This window comes from Gopherus evgoodei, chromosome 6, assembly GCF_007399415.2.
Source record: "Gopherus evgoodei ecotype Sinaloan lineage chromosome 6, rGopEvg1_v1.p, whole genome shotgun sequence".
In the NCBI taxonomy this organism is placed as follows: Eukaryota; Metazoa; Chordata; order Testudines; family Testudinidae; genus Gopherus; species Gopherus evgoodei.
In genome coordinates, this window is record NC_044327.1 from 112,845,209 (window position 1) to 112,871,806 (window position 26,598).

The following is a 26,598-nucleotide window of genomic DNA, read 5'->3' on the forward strand; positions in this document are numbered from 1 at the left end:
TTCAGTCTCTTCTACCACTGGACCTGTGGACAGGAAGGACCCTCCTATCCTGTCCACAATGTCTGGGGTAGGTTTTGGCTGTACAGGGATTTGCCGGTCTGAACCATGTTGATATCGATAAAGTTATCAGCAGCACCGGAATCATTAAGGGCCCATAGCACAGGTACTGGAAGGTATAATTAGATCATACTTGAAAGTGTGGTGAGGACCCATGTGGCCCAGGATGCGTCCCAGTCAAGATCAGGGAGGTGGGCTGTCCCAGGCTATAACCCCTTGGTCACACGCATATCAAGCACCTCTACCAAGCCTGAGGTTGGTCGTTTCCCTGATCTCTACAGGCTGGTGTTCACAAAGGGCAGGCAGCAAGATCGTGACCTGGCTCAGAGCAATAAAAATATAGGTTATTATGCCAGTGTCACTTCCTTTCCTGGGTGGTCAAATGCCAGCAAGCTAAATCGACCTGCCTGGGCTCAGGGGTCTGTGGATGCGAGTGTGGGTAGGACAATTGCAACACCCCTTTTTTCTCCTCTTTTTGCTCATGCTACTACTGAAGTCAAGACTTTAGTCTACAGAGAAAACTAGTACCTTCTTTAACCTTCATGTGTTTGGAAATGAAAGACAAAGACATGGCAAAGGCACAACAGCAGCTGAAGACATGCCTTGACTACAGAAATACAGGTGATAATTTTCCTTATGAATATTAGCCACTGAAAGGGATACAACATATGCAAAATCCTTTACATGCTCTGTAATATTCCTCTAGGTGATTATTTCCACTTGGAAGAGGTGGTACTACTAAAGAGGAATGAACTTCAAATGGAAAAATAATTATATGTACACATTTTCCTACTTTGAAACATTAAAAAAGATGCTTTGGCTCATCCTCTTTAGGATTTACAGTCTTCCTTCAGACAGTTAATAAGTCTTAGCATTTCTGAAGCTGATGATGAATGACTAGAAACTGAAAGTGCTATAAACAAAATTTGACAATTTTAGAATCATCATAAAAATGACAAACTATTCCTTCATGTTTTCCCAGTGACATTTGAGTAAGGTAGATAGAGTTTAACATTCACGCAGGATATAGTGTAAATTGGAAAAGGACCAAGAAATATAATTCAGACGTATGGTCCTGATGGAATACTACTGCACAATAATGTTATTTTCAAAACTTCAGCAACCACAAATGATCGATAGCATATTTTCAGGATTCTCTAATAAGATATACTGGGCCAGACTTATCCCTGCCATAATTCCATTGAGTAAGAAGGGAAGGAGAGAAAACGCCCCTGCTACCCTATCAAGGAAAGGCTAATGAGGTATCCCTGGTTCCAGGACTCGTTACTATTGCTCCCAGCAGACAACGAAGAGGAGCCAGGCATGCTACAGGTATTACTCATAGACTCATAGACTTAAGGTCAGAAGGGACCATTATGGTCATCTAGTCTGACTTCCTGCACAATGCAGGCCACAGAATCTCACCCACCCACTCTTGTAACAAACCCCTAACCTATGTCTGAGTTACTGAAGTCCTCAAATCGTGGTTTAAAGACCTCAAGGTGCAGAGAATCCTCCAGCAAGTGACCCATGCCCCACGCTGCAGAGGAAGTCGAAAAACCTCCAGGGCCTCTGCCAATCTTCCCTGGGAGAAAATTCCTTCCCGACCCCAAATATGATGATCAGTTAAACCCTGAGCATGTGGGCAAGACTCACCAGCCAGCACCCAGGAAAGAATTCTTTGTAGTAACTCAGATCCCACCCCATCTAACATCCCATCACAGACCACTGGGCATATTTACCTGCTCATAATCAAATATCAATTAATTGCCAAAATTAGGCTATCCCATCATACCATCCCCTCCATAAATACCCCAAGCTTAGCCTTGAAGCCAGTATTCCCTGATGGAAATGAAGATATGGATCCAGATCCCGAGCTACAAATGCGGAGGACACATATGTCACAGAGTCCCCGGGCGATGCTTTGGACTGCTCCCCACAAAGCCAGTCAGGACTTCGGGGAGCCTCCTCTCCCTTGGAGCAGACTTGTTCAGGGCAAGAAGCTCACATGGCTTCACCTCCTCTGCCCCTCCATGCGCTTCGCACAGCAAGCCTGCCCCGGCGGGGTCCTGGGGAAGCCACAGGGTCCTGCACCTCCACTTTACAGTCAGACATGACTCTCAGCCAGCCAGTAAAATAGAGGTTTATTCGATGACAGGAACAGGGTCTAAAACAGAGCTTGTAGATACAGCGAGCCGGACCCCTCAGCCGGGTCCATTCTGGGGGGCAGTGAGCCAGACCCCCACAGCTGCACTTCACTCCTCGTCCGCAGCCAGCTCCAGACTAACAACCCCCTCCTCCTCTGCTCAGTTCCTTTCCTGGGCCACGAGGTCACCTGATCCCTTTGTCTCCAACACATTCAGTTGGCACCTTTGCAGAGGAGGGGCCCAGGCCATGAGTTGCTAGGAGACAGAGTGTCAGGCATTTAGGTGCACTGGCCCTTTGCTCTGCCAGATACTTAAGAACTGCCTAGGGGACACTGAGGCACCAACACAGTATTCAGAGAAAACATTAAGAACATTCCTAGTTCATCACAACCATCCCCTCCATAAACACCCCAAGCTTAGTCTTGAAGCCAGTATTCCCTGATGGAAATGAAGATATGGATCCAGATCCCGAGCTACAAATGCAGAGAACACATAACAAAGGAGGGGGTGTGCAAAGATTGCTTTACGAAACATTTGCTCTTCCCTAAATTGGAGCAGTCTTCATGCTGCTTTAAGTTGTACTGGCTGCCAGCAACCGTCAGAAAGAAGTGCAACAGTTATGCCTCCTTTCCCCAGCCACATCCCCTAACTGACAGCCAGAAACTGAAGTCAAGGGGAGTTTTGTCATTTACATCAATAGCAGCAGGCCTCAGAAACTTAAAGGCCAGAAGGGACCACCATGATCTAGTTGCTAGTTGCTAGAAGCTGGCTGGCTGGTCTAGTTGCTAGAAGCTCAGTCTTAAAAAAAGTTAGGTTTTTCTGCCCCCACTACTCCCCTTGGAAGGCTGTTCCAGAACCTCACTTCCCCGGTGGTTAGGAACCTTCATCTAATTTCAAGTCTAAACATATCGATAACCTGTTTGAATCCATTTGTTCTTGTGCCAACATTAGGTCTTAACTTAAATAATTCTTCTCCCTCCCTAGTGTTTATCCTTCTGATGTGTTTATAGAATCATAGAAGATTAGCATTGGAGGAGACCTCAGGAGGCCATCTAGTCCAACCCCCTGCTCAACAGAACCCCAACTAAATCATCCCAGCCAGGGCTCTGTCAGGCTGGGCCTTAAAAACCTCTAAGGATGGAGACTCCACCACCTCCCTAGGTAACCCATTCCAGTGCTTCACGACTCTCCTAGTGGAATAGTTTTTCCTAATATCCAACCTAGACCTCTCCCACTGTAACTTCAGACCATTGTTCCTTGTTCTGTCATCTGCCACCACTAAAAACAGCCTAGCTCCATCCTCTTTGAACCACCCTTCAGATAGTTGAAGGCTGCTATCAAATCCCACTTCACTCTTCTCTTCTGCAGATTAAATAAGCCCAGTTCCCTCAGCCTCTCCTCCAAAGTCATGTGCCCCAGCCCCCTAATCATTTTAGTTGCCCTCCTCTAGACTCCCTCCAATTTGTCCACATCCTTTCTGTACTGGGGGCCCAAAACTAGAGATAATACTCCAGATGTGGCCTCACCAGTGCTGAATAGAGGGGAATAATCACTTCCCTCAATCTGCTGGCAGTGCTCCTTCTAATGCAGCACAATATGCTATTAGCCTTCTTGGCAACAAGGGCACATTGCTGACTCATATCCAGCTTCTCATTCACTGTAATCCCCAAGTCCTTTACTGCTGAACTGCCACTTAGCCAGTCGATCCCCAGCCTGTAGCAGTGCATGGGATTCTTCCATCCTAAATGCAGGACTCTGCACTTGTTCTTGTTGAACCTCATCAGATTTCTTTTGGCCCAATCCTCCAATTTGTCTAGGTCACTCTGGACCCTATCTCTACCCTCCAGCGTATCTACCTCTCCCCCCAGCTTAGTGTCACCTGCGAACTTGCTGAGAGTACAATCTATCCCATCACCCAGATCATTAATGAAGATGTTGAACAAAACCGGCCCCAGGACAGACCCCTGGGGCACTCCGTTTGATATCAGTTGCCAACTAGACATCCAGCCATTGATCACTACCCATTGAGCCCGACGATCTAGCCAGCTTTCTATCCACCTTATAGTTCATTCATCCAATCCACATTTCTTTAACTTGCTGGCAAGAATACTGTTGGAGACCATATCAAAAACTTTGCTAAAGTCAAGATATATCACGTCCACCGCTTTCCCTATATCCACAGAGCCATTTATGTCATCATAGAAGGAAATCAGGTTTGTCCTCTTCTCCAAGTGCTTCAAAATGGATTCCTTGAGGACCTGCTCCATGATTTTTCTAGGGGCTAGATGAGACTGGCCGGTCTGTAGTTCCCTAGGTTCTCCTTCCCTTTTTGAAAGATGGGCACTACATTTACCTTTTTCCAATAGTCCAGGACCTCCCACAATTGCCATGAGTTTTCAAAGATAATGGCCAATGGCTCTCCAATCACATCAGCCAATCCCCTTAGCACCCTCGGATGCAGTGCATCCAACCCCATGGACTTGTGCATGTCCAGTTTTTCTAAATAGTCCTTAACCTGTTCTTTCACCAGTGAGGGCTGCTAACCTCCTCCCCATGCTGTGCTGCCCGGTGCATCAGTCTGGGAGCTGACTTTGCCTGAGACAATTGAGGCAAAAAAAGCATTGAGTACTTCAGCTTTTTCCACACCATCTGTCACTAGGTGTCCTCCTTTCAGTAAGGGTCCTACACTTTCCCTAACCTTCTTCTTGTTGCTAACATACCTATAGAAACCCTTCTTGTTACCCTTCACATCCCTTGCTAGCAACTCCAGTTGTGCTTTGGCCTTCCTGATTACACTCCTGCACACTTGAGCAATATTTTTATACAGAATAATCATATCTGTTCCCTGCCCAGCCTTTGTTCGGTTAGACTAAACTAGCCAAGCTGCTTAAGTCTCCTCTTATAAGGTAGGTTCTCCAGTCCTCTGATCATCCTAGTAGCCCTTCTCTGCTCTTGTCCAGTTTGAATTCATCTTTCTTAAATATGGGAGACAAGAACTGCACACAATATTCCAGATGACTTCTATAATGGTACTAACACTTCCGTATTCTCCTGGAAACATCTCGCTTGATGCATCCTAGGATTGCATTTTAATAGTCTCATCATTTTCATTGGCAGCTCATAGTCATCCTGTGATCAACCACTACCCAGGTCTTTCTTCTCCTCTGTTGATTCGAACTATGTCCCCAGCTTATAGCAAAACATCTTATTGTTAGTCCCTAAATGCATTACCTTGCACTTTGCACTGCTAAATTTCATCCCAATTATATTACTCCAGGTCTTAGAACTAAGCAGGTACCCAACTTTGTTTAATTTCAGGAAATCAATACATTTTCCTAACACCAGATATATTAGAAATGAGTCCTGTATCAGTTTTCTAACATAAGACCAGATGCCTTTCAATTTGACAAAGTCCTGGAAGATCTGAAGATGATTCCCTACACCATGGCATCTGCTCCAGCTATGTCTCTTGTTTTATAACACATGTGCAAAAATATCTAATAATAATTTCTCACTGTTATTCTCTCCACAACAGGGAACTTGTACTGTTCAGAGTAGTTCACATTATATTCTTCCAATCCTCTAGAGAGATTTGCTAGTTTATTTTTTCCCCACCTTCGCTCACTTTGTCAATATTCCCTTGTATTTCTGTAGAAAAGAGTGCATCTGGGGTTTGATATCCATAGATATTTAAAGCATTATACATGTAAGCAGAGTCAGGATAAGCTCTACCCTGACATCTGGTGGAAAGAATGTCAGAGTGTATTTGCATAGGCACGCCTACCTTATCCCAGACTGCCGAGCTGTGGGACTGCTTGGTGACAAATGACTCACCCTCAGTTGGGTGGTACTTGCTAGACAAGGGACATGGGTTCCAAAACCCAGTGAATTGAGAGAGGCTGGGGACAGGTATTTGTGCCTGGTGGTGCAGTCTCTTTGTGGAGCCAGAAGCACCAGTTCCACCCCTTCCTTTCTCCACTGTGGAATGTCAGAGTTGATTTGTTTTATTCCCTCAAGAATCTAAATACAGGTTACTGAGCTGAACTCACTTTGGGCTAATGGTGCACTAGCACTGGGGCTCCCCTACTAAGAGCTGAGATCACTAAGAGTTGAAATCACTAAAGAGCTGAAATAACTGAGCTGAGAGCACTGAGTACGGTGCTAACTAGTGGGGAGCCCAAAGCTATACTGTGGAACAGAGCAGCTGGTGGAGTGGAGCAGTTGCGGGGACGGCTGGAGCGGATCACAGGACAGCTGGTGGCAGCGGAGCGGCTGGCAGAGTGGAGTAGCTGTGGGACGGATGGAGCGGCCCACAGAGCGAGCGGAGCCGAGCAGTTTGCAGAGCAGCTGGTGGAGCAGAGCAGCTGGTGGAGCGGAGCAGTTTCTGAGGATGGCTGGAGGAGCAGAGTGGAGCAGCTGGTAAAGCGGAGCAGTTCGTGGAGAAGGCAGAAGCAGAACCCACGGAGAGGCAGGGCAGTTGGCCCCGGACCATGTAAGGTGCCCCTTTCTACCCAGGCTGGGGGGAGGGACCTCTACAGATAAACTCTCGAACTCTGGGGTGGCACTGACCAGAGACTTTTGGGTTGTTGGACTTTGGGGTGATTGGACTTAAAACCCTAAGGGGAAAAAGGACAGTGCCAAACGTACTTGGAGGTGGGTTTTTGTTTATGGTTTGTGTTATAACCCTGTTTGTGGTGTTTCTCCAATGGGATGCCGCATTGATTCCTTCCTTTATTAAAAAGATTTTGCTACACTCAGACTCCGTGCTTGTGAGAGGGGAAGTATTGCCTCCTAGAGGCGCCCAGGGGGGTGTGGTATGTGAGTGTCCCAGGTGACTGGGTGGGGGCTCGAGCCGGTTATGCATTGTGTTACTGAAACGGAACCCCTGGATACTGAACCCGGCCCTTGTTGCTGCCAACTCAGAGGGGCAGAAGGGTTACATACATACTTAACTTGCTCAAGAGCAGAATGCCTAGGACAACGCATTTGCTCTTGACACTTAAGAAACTGCTAAAATAGCAGCTCTGAAAATACCAGATAGACTTGTTCAGTGATTCTCTCAACCTTCTCCATACTGTAAAAGGATTCTCTTTTACGCACCCCTAGAAGCCCTCTCCCATGTAGCTGGGACTACCCTTCCCTCTATTTAGCACCTGTTTGTGACCTCCCAGCTGAGAACTCATGACTTAAATGGACATAGAGAAGGAAAGTTATGTAGGAGAGGAAGGGTTATGGCACAGCACTGGGAGGAAGAAGATCAAAGTTCTTTTCCATGTTCTATCCCAGACCATGGTCAAGCCACTTAACCCCTCAGTTTCCCCATCAGTAAATTGGAAATAATTATATTTACTTACCTTTCTAACAAGGTTGTTGTGTTGTGAGGCTTAATTTGTTAATCTGTCAGGCACTTGGAGATATGCAGATAGAAGTCCCTGTAGAACCACAAAGTATTATTAACTATTATTATTAAATATCTACATTTTCTAATATAGTCTCTTCTGCACTCATGTACACCACTCACTGTTGGTGAATTTCCATCCTGTAGTTCAATAACAAAAGAAAAAAAACCATGCAAGATATTATATTAATTTGTTTCATTTAATTTTTCTGGCATGACTTTTGTCCCTCATGAGATTTTATGCTGCAGTATCTTCATTTAAAATCTTTGTTGCATTTTACTTGTAAATATACAAAAATACAAAAAGATACACCAAGATACATAATGAACCAAAAATACATCCATAAGGTACAATTTAAAACTAAAATAAAATAAAATAAAAACTGTATAGGAAAACAGAATTAATTTAAAAATCCCCGAAGTAGGAATTTTTTGCACTACAGACAATATTAAGTTCTTTCATCTTTTCAACCTCTAGGGGGAACTGTGTTTTCAGCAAATCCTCCCTCAAGAATAATTTTCTTAATCTAGAGCAGGCTTCAGAAATTGTTCTTAATGTTAGCTGGAGCTTAATTTAGGAATAAAGCCTTCCAGAATAAAAAGCACAATTCACTGTAATGCTTTGAGTTCGAACAGTGATTTCAATCTTGATTTGTATGTATGCTATTCTGGGAGGAAAATACTGTTTCCATAATGACCTTAGTCCTAAAGGGCCAGATTCCGAAATCCTCACTCTTATTGTAGCCAATGGACCTTTTGCCTGACAAAAGATTCAGGACTGTATGAGTTTAAACATATTAAAAACATATATGTAGTTGAAAGAACTAATGTCTGCTCGCTGGAAAACAATTTTAGATTTACAGCCCTGGAAAATGTTTGCAGCTGTACTGTATTTGTACTCGTGACAAGGTGGAGTAAGTGATAGATGTAATTTGGATCAACAATAAATTGTTACACATAAGCTTTTAACTCTAAAAGATCCTTGTGCTCTAAGGGCCTGATCCAGAAATGTTTACTAAAGCCAGACTACAGTGTCCATGGCAGTGTTCATGTGCATAAGGGCTGCAGGTTGGGGCCTAAATCCAAGTCTGTATCTATGTATGAAAACTGGCCTTCAAGCCTTGTATTTTCCAGTCTTCTTTTTTTTAATCACTTTTGTCCTGTATGCTGAGTAGCATCTTATCCTCTGAGTAGTCAAAATGAATAAGGGTGGCAGACATGTGATTTGTTTGCTTATCTCTTCCTTATTGACACAATTCATGCTATTTGAAATAAGATGCCCCTCAGACAAAATGCAGCACACACAAATGAAAAAGAAAGATACATTTTGGGGAAAAACTTGAAGCGATGTTGCCAGGTTGCAGTGTCATGAACAGACATATAGGGTCAATGGATAGCAGGGCTGGAAAAGCAACATACAAAATAATCTTCAGTAGGGTGGATGTATCTATAAACTTTAAAAATCATTCTGAAACCAAATTAAGTAATCAAATAATATTATTTTAAATGCACATTTTCCAGGCAAGTTACTTGTCTTTGAATTTCTACATCTTATTTTTTGACTGATCTCCATTAGAGAAATATTCCAGGAAAATATTCTGGTGAATTTTTGATTAGTTGATTAGTTCTGATTAGAAAGAAAATAGTGTTATTGGACCTTTTAAATTCTATTGCTTAGTTTAATTGCATTAAAAGCATGTGCAGTTTCCTCTTGGGTTTAATTCAGACTTCATGTGCTCTTAAAGATGAACAGCTGGGTTCCACTAGGAATCAAAGTCTTCAATTTATACTCTGTACAGTAAAGGCAGCACCAATTTGTTTACATACATTGCCCTGACAGTGACCTCAACCCTGAGCTAAACAGACCCCTTCTGTAAGGTGAGAAGCAGTTCACTCACCCTATCAGTTCAACCTTGGGCCTCTCATTATAAGCATAAAATGTAAAACTGTGCAGGATTACTCTGCATGTGCAGACGTGGACCACAGATCATTATGGAACATGCACAATCCACAGAGATTTCACAGTGCAAGTGAGGAATGCAGCTAGTCCCCCCTCCATTCTACTTGTATCCTCCTTCACTGTACCATTTTTAACTCTTTTCATTATTTAATGTTGAGAATAGTCTCTCATTCAGAAAACAATCTTCCATCAAATGGCATTTCCAAAAATTTCTGAAGTTATAATTGCTTTGTTAGCAATGCTATAAAAACAAGTGTGGTTTTTTTTTACCATGGGCAGTGCTAAGAACATTAGTCAAAAGGTGGTGCACAGACTACTTAACAAGCAAATTTTTCACACCAAAACACAGTGTTAAATAAACACAATTCTCTGAATACAAACTCTTTTCAAATGAAATAATATAATTGAAAAATGAGTTTTGTTTTGCTTTTAATCACACACATTTATTGGCGCACACAAAGTCTTCTGCAGAATTAAATTTTGCTGGTTAAGCCCAGCCTGTAATGAGGGGCAGTGCAGAGCTGCTCTGTTCTAGGGGCCACACCGAGTGGCACAATGTCTCCCAGAGCTCCACAGCTGCATGGGGGGATTGGGAGCATTTATGCTACATACCTTTAAATAGGTGACAAGATGCCCATTTTTAAAGGGACAGTCCCATTTTTGGGGGACTTTTTCTTATATAGGCTCCTATTACCCTCCACCCCATCCCGTTTTTTCATAGTTGCTATCTGGCCACCCTACCTTTAAAGGAGGCAACATGCTTCTCACATGCTGCCGACCAGCTCTGCTGGCTAGTTTATGTGGGGCAGAGCCAAAGTCCTACCTACTCCCTGGAAGTATCTTCTGGGCATCCCTGAGTGCTAGTGTTTCAATTATACCCCTCCCCATGAAGGCTGTGCAAATTAGAAGAGTTTCTTCCCTCCATGTTAATTTTGGGGCAGATTCTGCTAGCTTTCCCCACATTGGTAGTCCACTGTTTTCCATGAGGCTGCCTGCGGAGTAAGTAGTATGAATCCGGCGCGTACACTGTCCATCACCCATGCTCAGGCTGGTGTACGTTACACCCGGAGTTACTCCGTTCATGTGAACGGGCATGCTCGTGCACTAAGGTACCACTCAGCCGGAGTCCGTGTGGCGCACTCGGCGCAGTAACAACCCGCCAAGGAGAATACTGCTGGATTGTCTGGGATTCTGCGGGCTGGGGGGCAGCTACTGTGTCCTCTCCCTGCCAGTTCCTATGCTGCTAATACTAGCACGCGCGCTTTCTTCCACTGCTGCAAACTAGCGGCACGGTGCTTTCGCCCTGAGGGGAGCTACGAACGCCTCCCTTCCGCCAGCTTTCAGCAGGGGCAGCAGCATTAAAGGGGCGCCCCATGAAAGGGCCATTTCAAGTGTGTGTGTGGGGAGATTCATTCATTCGGAGGGCGGCTCCCAATCCTGCAAAGCGGGCGTTTAAAACACGCTCGGTCTCTTGTACGGCCCCAGGTCGCTCCGCATCCAGAGTTACAGCATTACGAGTCAACTTCATGCGTGTTACTCGCTGCATCCCCAGCTCCTGATTTTAAACGGGTCTTTTGCACGCCGTGTTGGGACACACGCACGGTGAAGGGAAAAAAACCAACAACGATCGCATCCAGGGGATTTTCAAAGTCCATATTGCAAGGGTGAGCGCGACTTCTCAGGCAAGCAGCAGCCGAGCGGTGTCTTGTTATTTCCTACCCACCTCTCCCCTTGCTCCAGGTTTGCGGCGCCCTTTGCAGCCATTGCTCATCAGCGCGCCCCTGGGCGAGATGTGGGTTGGTTACAGGAAGAGGGGCGGTGGGGTGGAGGGGGCCGGGATTTTGTTTGGGGGGGAGGGGGCGGAGGGGCGGATCAGCCCTGCAGGAATGTTAAAGAACGACTCCTCCCCAAACACAAACCCGGCCTCGCAGCGCCATGTGTGGCAACAGGCGCGCTGGCTCCCACACTATTTAAACAGAGGGCTATAGACCAGCGAGGATCAATAAGATTAGCCAGGAGGCAGAGCGTGGGGGGGAAGATGCCCCACTAATAACAAGTTGCTGGGACAGTTAGTTAACCTGCCAAAACACCCTTAAAAATCAGCCACCCAACAACCGAGAGAAAACCAGGAGCTCCCTCTTACCCCCACGGGCTAGTGGTCTCTGTATTAAAGTGTGCAGGGGGCGGAGGTTGGTAGCACTTTCTTGTTCTGTGCAGGGCACACGGGGACTCGGAGGCAGCGGCGAGAGGGGGGAGGGAGCTCACTGCTATTGAAACAATGCCATCCTTCTTCTTACTTAGCGTCCCCTGCATCCTCGTGGCTTGCATGGTCCTGGCAAGCAGTAGCAGCAGCAGCAGCAGCCCCGACGAGGAGAAGCTGATCAGGGTCCTGGTGCTGCTACCCAAGGACAACTCCTACCTGTTCTCCTTGGCCAGGGTCAAGCCAGCCATCGAGTACGCCCTGCGGAGCCTGCAGGAGAACGGGACCTGCCTGCCGGGCTACCGGTTCGAGGTCATCTACGAGGACTCGGAGTGCGGCAACCGGGCGCTCTTCAGCCTGGTGGACCTGGTAGCCCTGAAGCAGCAGAAACCGGACCTGCTGCTGGGGCCCGTCTGCGAGTACGCGGCTGCCCCGGTGGCCCGGCTGGCCTCCCACTGGAACCTGCCCATGATCTCGGCTGGGGCGCTGGCCACGGGCTTCAGCACCAAGACGGGCGAGTACTCGCACCTGACCCGGGTCTCGCCCGCCTACTCCAAGATGGGCGAGATGTTCCTGGCCCTGTTCCGGCACCACAAGTGGAGCCGGGCCACCCTGCTCTACAGCGACAACAACCAGGAGCGCAACTGCTACTTCACCATGGAGGGGGTGCATGTGGTCTTCCAGGAGGAGGCGTTCCCCATGGCCGTGCACAGCTTCGACGAGAGCGGCCGCTACTTGGACCTGGACGAGATCGTGCGCTCCATCCAGGCCGGGGAGCGAGGTGAGTGAGCCAGGGGCAGCACGGGCACCCGCGGGGGGAAATTCCCCCTCCCTCTTGCCCCGATCACACCCCGCCAACTCCACCGGAGCAGGATACCCGCCCCAGCCAGGGCTGTAGCCCCGCTGCGCTCCTCTGCGCCCATCACTTCCCTCCAGTGCCTCCCAGTGGAGCTTTGTCCAACCTCCCCGCCGCCCGGTCTCCGCTGAAGGAGCCTTGGCCAAATCATCGCCCACCGGTGGAGTTGAGTTAAATCACCGAAGTCCCCTTCCACACCCTCCCAACGATGCACCCGCCGTAAAAGTCTGTCCCAAGCGCTCGCTGCCCAAAACCGAGGGCCAGCCTCCCAGAAAGCGCCTCGTGGGTGGAGAAGCGTAGTGCAAAGCCCCCTCCTGTGGCCGTGCGGAGCAGCTGTGGCTAAGCCGCCAACCCGGCCCCAGTTCGCCGCCGCCCTGCAGCCCTCTCCCCCCAGGGTGTGAGACGCTGTCAGATCAGCGTCTGCAAAGCTGCACCTCGCACTGGTGCACATGGCTACACAAGGGGACAGAGAATCAGTCTCGCGGTGTCTAGTGGAGCAGATTTCCACGGGCAGTCAGTCCTTCCCATAGTGATCTGCAGAGCTGGGACCATAAGCCTCCCCCTTTAAAGCAAAGAGACAACATTGTTTTAAGGCTGGAGAACGTCTGATAAAGCCCCAACTGTGTGCAGCTTGTGAAATGCGGACACTGGGGGCGGGGGACGGTCTTCAAATCTTCTTTGTGTGGAAAGTCATTGCAATGGGATTACTATGTCCTGAATGCCACAGCGGTTTATTCCCACGTTGACTGCATGTAAACGGGAAACATTCAGGGGATTCCTAGCTTGCAAAACACGACGCTCAGAATTCAGTTCCTGCAGCCAGTGGTTTGTTGGACGCATTCACAGTCCTAGTAACGCCGTCTGCCATATACACTGTGCTGGCGAGTGCTCTCCAGTTTCCTTAGCGGGGAATGGGAGTGTGCAGTGAGCTGTATTTTTTCGCTATGCATTCGTTCAAGTGCCGTGCACCTGAACTGGGGGAGATGGAGGGCGTAGGTGCAACGTGTTGACAGAGGCAGCCGGCAGTTTGTCTGATCCGTAAGGCAGCTAATGAGAAATAGCCATTAATTGTAGCTGCATTCAGCTGGGGCCACACTGATAATCTGTCTGAAAGTAAAGCAAACTCATCGCGGAAGTAACACGGTGAAATGTATGTGTGTTGATAAAGCAGGTTTGCATATCAAGGCTCGCAAGCAGAGTAATCTGAAATCCAAAGCAGTGTGGGCAAGAAATGATGAATAAACATGACTATGAAACTGCACAGGATGAGATAAAACCTTTGGTCCAGAATGACTTAACCCTTCAGACATTACTTTGCTGTTTATCGCCTGTTCAAGCTAAATCCTCGAGTATCTTTTCTTCAGCTAGCGCTTTGCATATTTTGCATGCTGCATGCATTTTCTGTTTTAGAGAGGGTTTTAGTTATGTTTCCTCAGGTATATAATAGCAAACAACTTGTCAGAGTCTTTTTTCTAGCGCTTCCCCTAGAACGTGACACATTAAAAATGTGCTAGTTGTGCGCAGAGATAAGTAAGAGAGATTTTCTAGGCTATTTTGTTGTTTATACTGTGCTGCAAATATTTCATGTTCTGTGCTTTCAAGTGGCCACTCACACTATCGGCAGGGTAGATCTTTTGTGTCGTTTCCTGTTTTTATTCAGATCGGGAAGTTTTCTCCGTTCAGGTCACACACTGATGGCTTTTAGGGTTTTAGTTCAGCACTGCGGTAGCTATCAAAGGAGCCAGTTATGCAAGTGGTTGGGGTGGGATATACACTGCAGAAGCTTTACACTGGCTCTGCTGTGTTACTCATTGAATATGTATGTCATCTGTTATGCAGAGACATCTCAAAGGGCAGATTTCACTGTTGGTCTGTGGCACTTCAGACTCATTGACTAATTCTGATTATGGATGTCTCTCTGTCTCTCTCCACACACACTCTCTCTCTCTACCAAATAATCTAAATGCCAGAGTAAAAGAAACATGGCATGTTTGTGTGGTGTGTTTGAGTATGAAAATTACATGTGGTTTCTGAGTAACCTGCTTAGAACTTGTAGGGAACTCTTCTTGAAATAATTAATGTGGACATATAGTTCCTTTAAGGTTATATTTAAATATTAAAATGTATTGAGTCTTGCACCTCCTTACACCACGCTGAATTTGGCCCAGCATCTGAGATGTATGGTGTTTTAGCTGGTCATCCTCATTAGCAGGGATTAATGCAGATAAGGGCAGTTGAGACCCTGGAGGTATTGGGAGAGGGAGGACACTTGAAAGGGGTAATATTTTGCCCAGCTGACTGTCACATGTTGAAAAGTTTGGGCATGATTCTGTTCCCAGTGAACCTACTGACTTAGATGAGAGCAGGACCAGCGCCTTTGGGGTGAAATCCTGGGCTCTATTGAAATCAATTTGAATTTTGCCATTTACTTTAGCAGGGGTAGGATTTCACCCTTTTGTATTATGATGCTCTTTATTTATAGTAGAAATCTGATTTATTTCAAACAAGCTGCATTGCTAACAAGAGAGAAAACAATGTATCTGCCAAACTGCAGATTTTTAGATTGGACAGCAGACCTGTTGCTTATCCTGCAAGTTTTTGTTTTAATGACTCTGCATATGTTCAAAGGTTGAGCAAAGAAGTTTTCTTCTCATCCTCCTAAGTCTTACCATGGAGATTTTCTCCCCCCTCCGTCCATTGAGAAGGCCGGTTGAGTATTACATAAATAACAAAAACATTTTGTGGAAGCAGCTAGCAGGGGAACATGTGAATTCCTAACTCTTGCATGTGTGCAGTAATTTTGCCACCAACTGTTAGCAAAACAACAGGGAGATAAGGGTTTTGTAAAATATCTTCAAATAAATCATCCTTAGGCTGGATGAATTGATTATATATCATATAATAGCAAAAAGCATGAAACATAATAGAACAACCCACATATTTAGAATGCACTGGATTAAATGCAAACCTGAATTAATTACTTATTAATTTATTCATTTGGTACATAAGCATATTAAATAACATTTTCCTGCAACAGGCAATGCTAACCTGGGAATTTTTTTTGTTAATTGCTTGTTGAAAGAAAAACAACCCCCCCCCAAAAAAAAACCCCACAAAAACCAAAAAACAAAGGTAGAAACATGTCAAAATATTCTAAGCATGCACTGTGCACTAATTGATAGTGGATCAAGTTAAAGAAACTCCTTCCCTAAAACTGACTGGAGAGTTAAATTTTAAAATATGCACTTAAAACTATTTTTTTTAACTCCCAGTTAAACAGAATCCTATTGAGTGAGTGATTTTTTTTTTCAAAACAGATACAAATCATGCTCCATATAACCCCAGTGCAGTCACCACATGGTATATTTGTATTGATGCAGTGTATATACTTTAGCACACGGTATATTTGTATTGATGCAGTGTGTACGCTTTAGGACTTTGCACTGGTGATATAGCTACACTGGTGTGAATTTCATGAACTCACAGGGTTTATGAGATAATTGGTACCAACTGATGGATTTTTAATATTTCAGGAGAGCCCTTAAGCAAGTGCTAAAGTTGAACAGAGAGGAATTTAAGCACTACTTTAAGTGATTTCCTGAATGAATAAGATGCAACAAATGACAGCTAGCCCAACTAGCCAAGCAGAGAAAAGCATTTTTAATTAACATAAGGTTTATGTCTCTGCTTTGTTTTCTTGATGATTAAAAGCATAATAATTCTATTTCAATAAGAAAAGTGTTAACCTGTAGCAAATGGAACTTGATTTCTTTTTGATTCTCTTCCTAATTGCATTATATATATACAGCCACATTTTATTTTAACAAAGGGAATGGCGTTCTCTTCTTTCAACTCATTCATCTTCAGTTTCATTCCTGTTTACAAGGGGAATTTCCATAATTTCTCAGAGGATTATACTTTCAATTGATTGTTGCTTAATTTTTCATACATTTTGATTTTTTTATTAGAATGAGAGTGACAGTCACTGAAATCTTGATATAGACTCAAATTCTACTCATTTTACTCATGCAGATAGTCCCACTCACTTTCATAGCAAAAGAGAAGGGATTTACTTCAGTGTGGCTTATGCACATGTTTTAAGTTAAGAACCTGCTTATGTGGTCATTCATAAATGTCTGCATTAACGAGTTAATGAATTTTAGTTTTCAGAATACACTTTTTACAATTTTCACACTAAGGTATCATTTTAAAAATGTAGTTTGGAAACCAAAATTCCAGTTCCTGCAGCCTCCTGGATCGCACATCCATAACAGCATGGAGCACACCCTCCTGTTTTTGCACCCTCCTGGAGAGTGTGGGTATTTCTGGACTGCTGCTACTGCATGGTGGCCATGTGTATGTAGCTCTCTGCACCTGGCACACCTAGTGACATGTACCAGCAGGATTGCCGTGCTGTGCTCAGTGCCGTTTGGGATACCATCCATGTGGTAGCATCATCCCACGTGCCCTGGGTAGGATCAAGCCCTAATACAGAAGTACAATACATTTTAAAAGTTATACCATGGTTATGGCCCTGCCAAATTCATGGCCCATTTTGGTCAATTTCACGATCATGGGATTTAAAAAATCATAAATTTCATTGTTTCAGCTATTTAAATCTGAAATTTCACAGTGTTGTTATTATGGGCGTTCTGACCCAAAAAGGAGTTGGGGGGTGTCACAAAGTTATTGTAGAGGGGGTTGTGGTACTGCTACCCTTACTTCTGCACTGCTGCTGGCGACAGTGCTGCCTTCAGAGCTGGGCAGCTGGAGAGCAGCGGCTGCAGGCCGGGAGTCCAGCTCTGAATGCACAGCTGCCACCGGCAGCAGCGCAGAAGGATGGCATGGGATTGTATTGTCACCTTTACCTCTGCTTTCTACCCGCAGAGTTGGACTCTCAGTCAGCAGCCGCCACTGTGCGGCTGCCCAGCTCTGAAAGCAGCTGCACAGAAGTAAGGTTGGCAATAGCATACTATGCCAGTCTTACTTCTGCTGGCAGCGGCTCTGCCTTCAAAGCTGGACTCCCAGCCTGCAGCCGCTGCTCTCCAGCTGCCCAGCTCTGATGGCAGCAGCACAGAAGTAAGGGTGGCAATACCGCACCCCCGCCCCTCAAAACGACCTTGTGACTCCCCTGCAACTACCTTTTGGGTCAGGACCCCCAGCCTGAAAAATGCTGGTCTCCCCCGTGAAATCAGTAAAGTATAGGGTAAAAGCACACAAAAGACCAGATTTCACGGGGGAGACCAGATTTTATGGTCTGTGACACGTTTTTTGTGGCCATGAATTTGGTAGGGCCAAATTTGGTAACCGTGGTTGAGAAAGGAAGACAGCTTGACAAATATGAACCTAAGCCTTTGAAAATGATTCTTCCAAATCTTAATGTCACAAAAAATTACCATGAAAAGTGAGTGTTTATTACAAAGATTGGCCATTTTATTTTTAATGCTTTTCCAGATCTAGTCAACTGGCTAAAGCTTTCAATTCAGCAATAATTAGTTTAACAAAACTCAGCAATGCTGGCTGAGGTCCAGATCCTACAAACACTTTAGCACATGCTTAATTTAAGAATTTGAGTAATTCCATTAATTTCAGTAAGACTACTCTATGTCCATAGAGTTAAGTACTGTGTAAGTGCTTGCAGGATCAAAATAGTAATATCGGAATTACTTTGATATGTATATTTTAAACTGAAGAAAGTATAAGAATTTAATTAGATTTTCTACTAATTTACAAATGCGGACCAAATAAACATACATTTTTACTTCTTTTACATTTTTAAAAGCTTGCAAAAAATCACACACACACACACACACACACACACACACACACACACACACACAACTTATCTTTGGATTTCATGGGTGTATTTCCTGTACACACCAAAAAAATGTAATCTTTGATATATTCCTGCTGTGCTAAAACCACATCCAAATAGTTAACATTTGTCCCCTCACATTCCTTTATCAGCTCTCAAACTACGACCTATCAACACATTTTAAAACAGAAATTTTTCCACTCTTCATTCCTGTTAGTCAAGGTCATAAACTGGTGCAGGGGGAATAACTTCAATTTCACTTACAGGATGGGGATTTTATAGTAGATGTGAATTATGAAGGCAAAAGTCAAGAGACGATTGGGAGGCAATTAGAAAGTGTTTTAAAAGAAAAACAGCTCACCTTTCCAATTAGGAACAGTGTGCCAAATTCATTCCTGGGGAAATCCAGAAAGAATTTGATCCCATAGGTTGTATTTGCTGATAATGATTCAGTAATTCCCATGCCAAAGTTTATATCAAACATGAGCTCTTTTTCCTCACCCCCACCCCCTCCAATGTAAGCGACTCACAAAACTCATAAGTTATAGTTTGCTCTGGAAATTGTTATACTAATCGACTACAGTCATTAAGTTAGACCTCTCCCTGGTGGAACTTCTCTGAAGTGTGTTGGGTTATGCCAGGGATGAATTTGGATCGTTATGCTTATAATGGAATAAACCTAGAAAAGAGAGAGAAGATGGATTGTGTGAGTAAAGATTTGGCTTGTGTGCAACTTTTATGTGAGCACAAGCACTTGACAAGAAAAACTGAATATGATTTTGATTGAGCTTTATTGTTTGGATGAAAATAGCTGCTTCCATTGTTGTAGCTTTACTATGGCATGGCAGTACTTCTTGAGAATATGTTATGTTTCTTTTTAGTCAGCGCACTGACAACTTTTATTTTGATTTTTCTGATCAAATCTCATGGACCAGGCCATTAAACAAGCATACTTGTATCACACCAGACTGCCTTCTGTGCTTGCTGCATGTGTCATCCTAGGAATGGGAACAGAATGCTCTGCCTGGACACAGACCTGCACATATTTAATAGTTTAGCTAGTTTCACATGTGTTGTGAAGTTATATAGCAATTTGTCATATAGACTGTTTACTATGAGAGAAGTACACCTCTTGATGAAGGGGGAGAAGGAAATTGGTGATGTCGTCTTACATGCTTTGTATGCTGGGGAACTGGCCTATGTGCTAGGATCATTAAGCTAGTACAGAGGGGAAAACAGGGATTAGATCCATGCTTACACAGATCAAGTGGCTAGAAAAAAAAGGCAGCATGATGGAACAGCAACCATGTTCCTATAGGCTGGAATAGCAGCTGCAACCTGTTAGTGGCAGGTTGGGAAGTAGATTCTATCCCTGCAGTTTCCACTTAGCTCCCTGCACAAAGTCTCTTTACTCAAGTTATTGAGTGGGAAGGGATGAATTTCACCACATGCACAAAACGGGCTATTAACATGCCCTGGGAGTTTTTGACCAGACTTCGCTCTCAAGTTTATGGAGCCATCCAGTATCTTGTCCTTCTGCAGATCACTGGCACCAATTCTGACATATGGTAACAACAGTAGATTTCCACTGTAACCCCCTCCTCTCCAGCATATAGTACAAACCAGAATGCAAGTGTCCAGTTGCATCTCTGTATTTAGAATTTTGAAGTAATGTAAATGTTGCCTGGATATTACCTCTTGGATGATAGCATAGCTCTGATCTTCTAATCTGCTAGCATGGATGGAGTACCGCTGAATAATAGTGGATCACATTTTAGGATCCAAACTTTTATATGTCTTTTGGATCATTGATAAATGAGACCTTGAATCTTTTAACACTGTAACTGTTTTCAAGGTAATCAAAATGAAATTCTGAATGATAATTTTATCATTTTATGTCTTAATCTTGGAATAATTTCATATTCACTTGCAATAACAAGGCAGTGGATAGAGCTCTGAACTGGGAGTCAGGAGACCTGGGTTCTCTTCCTGGCGCTGCCACTGACCTGTGAGTGACCTTGGGCAAGTTACTTCTCCAGTTGTGCCTCAATTTCCCAATCCATAAAATGGAGATAATGATACTCCTTTGTATAGTGCTTTAAGATCTATTGATGAAAAGTGCTATATAAGAGTTAGATATTGTTGTTGTAATAAAAATTAAATGCACAATTAAACAAACCAACAAAAACCTCACCACATTACATGAATCAAGAATAAGATAGTATTTGGGCATAATTCTTTGCCCACTGAAGTCAATAGGATTTTTGGCGTTGACTTCAGTGGGTAAAGGATTGGCCTTTGGTATTTGTATGCCCCTGTCTCATGTAGGCTCCTTTGGAAATCCCAGATTTAATTGTTAGTCCTGTTCCCATGATTTTTAACATGTTGGGAGGACAGTTCAGGTCACTGTCTCTGGCAATGGACAAGCTTTATAATCTGTTCCCAGAGGTTTCAAGAACAGCTTCTTATCTCTGTTTTCCATTTTCCTCCACCAGTTGTAATAATGTGTGCCAGCGGTGACACAATAAGAAACATCATGCTAGCTGCTCATCGACAAGGAATGACCAATGGGGACTACGCTTTCTTCAATATTGAACTCTTCAACAGCTCGTCATATGGTAATGTTATTCCCACCCCCGCAGCTTGTTGCAAAACTTTCTGTAAACATGATAACATTTTTAGATTTGTTAGTCTTAAAATATACCACTATTCATCTTAAAATACACCACTGTCTCTCCCTGGCCCCGAGGTTACCCGCCACTTGAATTATGATATTAGCAAGACGGAAACCAGAAATTCTAGATTTAACTACTTCTGGACTAATCTGTGTGAAGAAGCTATGTGACTAAATGAGAGTTCTAAGGGTATGGCTACACTATGCGGCACTGTTTACGCTGGCGCTTTACAGTATTGTATATTGCAGCGCTCAGGGGGGTGTTTTTTTCACACCCCTGAGCGAGAAAGTTGCAGCGCTGTAAAGCGCCAGTGTAGCCAAGACCTAATACAGAAATTCCCTTACATTGTGGGAAAACTGCTTCCAACAAAGACCTTTGTTATACAAGCCAGTTCTCACTACCTTCTATTCTATTGTGTGTGTTCGAATTCACAGTAGGTTGCTCCAAATCCCAGTCTTGTGATTGCAAGTCTTGGGCCTGGAATAACCCAATCCCTGTTGTGGGCTAGACTGCACATGACTGACTGGTAGGTAGGCAGCAGTGACACAGTGAATCCCAGCACAGAGTGTCATTGTTAAGGTAGTGAGGGGTTGCCTAGATCACCAGCCAGGAAATCTTGATGCCTTAGGGCGAAATCCTAGTCCCACAGAAGTCAGTGGGAGTTTTGTAGATTTGTACACCTGCCAGTGGCTGGAAACCCTTGATCTAATATGTGCTCCAGTTTTTGATGGCACATAATTCCTGCAGAGACACGCTGATATATTTAGCCTTGTAGTATCACCTGGCGCACAGAAGCACAGTCATGTTCACCCCAGTATAATATAGTCACATACATGTGATGTGCTTATATTTTTTAATTGGTTCAGATTTCTGTGTGCCACACATCCATATACTAAAAGGTATCGTTAGGAGTTAAGGTAAATATTTCACAAAGGACTCAGCACCACAACCCCAGAGTTAAGGGAGCACTATCTATCTGACTTCTTGGCAACTGACCAGTTTAAATAGCATTTCCTGAATAGTTTTTGTAAATAATTCCTAGAGGAAAAAACATTAGAAGGATCTTCTGTTCTTTTTTAAGTAGGGGCAAACTAACTCTGAAGAGAAATCTATGCAACTGACTGTACACAAATTATTGTCAAATGCATAAAGTAAACAAACTGAACACAGAATGCCCATAACTCCTCTTACAGTTCTAATAAACTTTGTGTTATTGGAAGTCTGAAAAGGTACAGAACTGTAAGACAGAATGTGATTTACAAGTAGTTATTGTTCCTATAAGATAACACAATCACACTCCTTTTTTGTTGTCCTTAAAGTTTTTTTATTTTAATCTGTAAAAAGACACATTAATTGTTGAGGCTGCAACAGTTGCACTGCTTCATCAGAAAGTCATTTTAAGTGCTGCTCCCAGACTCCATGTCCAAAGCAATCTTTGGAAGAATTTGAAAGTGTGTAAAATTACTTTAGAAGCTCTGTTAAGTAACGGTAGCTTCTCTATTTCCATTTACAACAGCTTTTCAAGCGAACATGTTTAGGTCAGACTGAGGTACAGAAGCGTGTTCACATTTAGGCCCAATATTACCTGAAACCCAGCTGTCTCTGGGAAAGCCAAGATCCAAAATGTGGCATATATGTGGGATTGGGGAACTATGCTTCTTAGAGCATGGCTTAATAATGTTTTGTGGCTGTCAGCTGTTGTCATGCTCTTTTCAGAGATCTTCTGTGTGGACCTCATGGTAGAACAAAGCTTTTGTGCTTGATTGAGTTACAATCTAGAATGTGATAGCTGGCTGGAACTGTAGCTGAGAACCTCATGAGGAGATGAGACAAAGAATCGATTGAAAAAGAGAAGACAGATGGTCAATAAAAATTAAAGAATTAAAAAAGGGTCATTTACGAATTTTGCTAAGATCATAATCCACAAGGGCTATAGAGATGCAGCACCTTCACAGCATTGTGCGTTGGTAAACAAACAACAAAGAGTCCCAAGCACAGCGGCCTTTCTCTGGGAAAGAAAGAGAATGGAAGGGAGCCACCATTTGACTTGGATCTCACCAAGGGCTAGACTCTGGCTTTGCCACAGGTCCTGTGTATAGAGTGACAAGCAGCTGCAGTAGCCTGGGAGCAGCACATGGAAAGAAATGTGCTTCTCAGAGGCCCTGTTCCTTCATTGGTTCCCTCATGCTCGGTCAGGAAGAGGTGAATAACTTCCTAGTGGCCTGTACTTCCACATCTCCCCAATGGCTCAGCTGCCATCACAACACACTGGGGAACAGAGGAGATGAAACGCAGGCTTCTCCCACTTTTTACCCACCTGCATGCCTGGATCCAGGGTCCGTGTAACCCACTCATGGCCGTAAGATCTTTATCCCTCATCCATCCCTGTGCAAGCACATAGTCCCAAGTCAAGGCGGACAGAATGTTTGATACTTGGCTGCTACCATCTCTGGCATTCACTCCATCTCATCCATCTCCATTCCCTTCCCTTGGTCTCAGCTGACCTGCTTTCTGCCTGTCTATAAATCAACAAATTCCTTTAACCAGGCTGAATGACCACATCCTCCCTCATCTGAGGGTCCTGTGTGTCTCTGGATTCCAAACCTCAACAGCTACTTGTGTTCTGCAATTTTAGTCTTTGTACTTTTACAACTGGCTTTTAGTTCCAAAAATACAAATGACTGTCTGGCCTTTTAATTATTTTTAAGCATTTAAAAGCAAGTTGTTTAAGGACACTGTTATTCCCCTGGGGCCTCACTATTTATCAGTTCCATAGAACAGCCTTAGCACCTGATTCAAGGCAATAGGAGTCTTTCCACTGACCTCATTGGGTTTTGAATCAGTTCCTTTGGCCTCAGCCAACACACAGGAAGTACTCAGGACATGACAGGATCAGGGCCAGGAAGGCAAAGGTATTTAAACAAATAAGCTGTAATTGAATTTAAAAATCTCTGATTACTTGTAGTTTTTTCCTGAGTCCAGTCTCCCACCTGCTGTGTCATTGGGCAAATGCAAGTACAATGTGTGCAATGGCACATTTGTAGTTGGGTGTTTGTTTTCTGCTAAGAGAAACTGGGCCTATCGTGCAGCTAGTGTGCACGTGGCATTCCCATTGATTTCAGTGAGAGAGCTGGGTGACAAGTGGCTACAAGATTAGGCCCTCTGCGACATCATTCTTGGTAATTACTTTACTCTTCTTACTCTACTTAGACCTGACTTTGCTCAAAGTTTAAAAGGGAGTCAGTGGCGCATTGACTGGGAACTGAACCCAGTTTTGTCTCCTTCTCACCTGTTCTAGCCCCTAGACAGCCTGCTTCTCTGTATTTGAGGATTTCTCTGTATTTGCTCATATCTAGACTTGACTTCAGATGTTAAAAATGATCAAGCAAATATGGGAAGAAAACCTTATTGCTGACCATTCTGCTAGGCTGGGCTTCTGACTAAGGATCATAATCTGTATAATTATTTCAAGGGCATTATGCCAGTCCCCCTTGCTATCTTGTTCCCTTAGTATCATGAGGCACGTTGAATTCTCTTACATTAGCCTCACAGCACATATTGCACAAATGTGACAATATGTTGTACATTGCTGTCTACCCCAAGCAACGTATAGGGGATATTTAAGCAGAAAGGGAGAGCGAGCCCTTTATGCAAACTAGCCTGGAATTGTAAATATTTTTATTTCTCCCTTAGGAAATGGCTCGTGGAAGAGAGGAGACAAACATGACCTTGAAGCAAAGCAAGCCTACTCATCCCTCCAAACAGTCACTCTACTGAGGACAGTGAAACCTGAGTTTGAGAGGTTTTCCATGGAAGTGAAAAGTTCTGTTCAGAAACAAGGTCTGAACGAGGATGATTACGTAAGTACTTGATTATGAGCCTAGGGCTTTTAGCATCCTCAAAAACAGGCTCCTGATTAAATCAAAGGTGACAAAGTGTCCTATTCTGAATCTGTCAAAAACACCTGGGTTCAGTTGTGAAACTCACTGTTACTTTGTGAACTCTCTCTGGTAAGATGTTTTTCTCCCTGGCTAAAGAAAATTGCTCTTTATGTTTGTCCATAGTCATAAGGGAGTACACAGTAGGAGGGCCAACACTTCCATCGTTCATCACACTCCTTTTATTGGTAAAATATTTTTTTTGTTCTTGATTTCTGTATTCTCTGTCTCACTCCAACTCTCCCTCATGCTTTTTCACTCTAGGGAAATGGGGTTTCAGCAGGTTGTGCTATCCTGTTGTATCTGGTAAACTGAACTTTTCTTATCCTTAAGGGGAGTTGTGCCCTACTTCCCAGTGTACCAGGCTAAACTTGTCTGTGCGGTTTTAACCATCCAAATACCTACTGGAGGTATTCCACAAATCCTGTCAAGTATTTTAAACCTGGAAGTACCACAGTGCTGCAAAGAGGGAAGTAAAATACTATATTTCTTGTTACCGTTCACCTCTAGAGGAAGATGCTTCTGGGAATTAGCATAGAGTATCAGAAACACTGAAAGGATAGTGCTCTAAGATCATTCCTAGATGTGTCATCTTTGAGATGAAGATAGGAGGAGTTCATAGCACAATACACACATACTGCAGGTACAGGTACTTCGTTCCCTGTGAAGGGGGAACTTTCCATGTCCACTTAAAAACCACTGATGTGGCTAGAAGAGAATGTGGCCACATGAGAGCTGAAGCTCATACGGCTCCAGAGGAACATGGTGAGGATGTCAATCCATTGCAGCGACAATGCCGTGCAAGAACTTTCCCACCATCGCTACTACTGGAACTAAAATTACCACATTTACACAGGAGACCAGTGAAATTGGAAAGTCAGGAAAAGCTACTTGTTTGATACAGTCATACACTATTTTGTGTTGTTTTTATATTGTTTAAAGGATTGGCATTAATTGACTCCTGTAAAATAAAGGAAAGCAGAAACAGTAAATATATATTGCTTGAAAACTCAGATTTTGAGCAGAAACATAAGGTCTGAAACAAAAGCTATGCTAATGTGCATGCTGAGTTAACAAACAGGAGGTCTTTCCTGCAAGGTATTGTACAATATCAGTCGTTTTCAGAAAATCTGCACTCAACCAACCATAGAACAGCTCTCTCTGAAAATCTATTACCGATTTGTGCTATTAGGTACTGGGGAGAGTTATTTGGAATGAAAAGCCTTTTTGATTCAGTTACCCGGGGGGGTTACAGTCATAGTTTGGGTCATAATTCCATGAAACATACAAATGCAGACTGAATCCTGGAAATCCTGTTCACACCTTACTGCTGCAATGAAACAGAAAGCATGACTGAGTTCAAATAGTGCTCCAACCAAGGGCACAGGAGGCCCATTCAGATTTGCACATCTTTTTGCAGATGAAGTTATAAGACAACACAACTCCCATAGGACATGGGGATAATGACGCCTTCCAAGGAACTTTGAGATCTGTTAAGGGGAGCGAAAAACCCTGATTCCCACCAACTGGAACCGAAGACTTGCCCTGGTAG

At 44.0% G+C, this 26,598-nt stretch overlaps 1 protein-coding gene across 5 annotated transcripts in view; it reads left to right on the top strand.

Moving 5' to 3' along the window:
• The first annotated feature begins 8,003 nt into the window (after positions 1-8,003).
• NPR3 (natriuretic peptide receptor 3) overlaps positions 8,004-26,598 on the top strand; it is a 65,589-nt gene continuing 46,994 nt past the window's right edge. For 3 of the 5 annotated variants that reach the window (XM_030567371.1, XM_030567366.1, XM_030567368.1), the window contains exons 1-3: positions 11,495-12,543; positions 20,929-21,051; positions 24,802-24,968. In XM_030567371.1, the coding sequence (XP_030423231.1) occupies positions 11,841-12,543; positions 20,929-21,051; positions 24,802-24,968 (993 nt within the window). In that variant the 5' untranslated portion in view covers positions 11,495-11,840. Of the gene's footprint in view, positions 11,227-11,494; positions 12,544-20,928; positions 21,052-24,801; positions 24,969-26,598 lie in introns of those variants that run through there. The other 2 variants (XM_030567370.1, XM_030567369.1) reach the window with 2 other exon arrangements.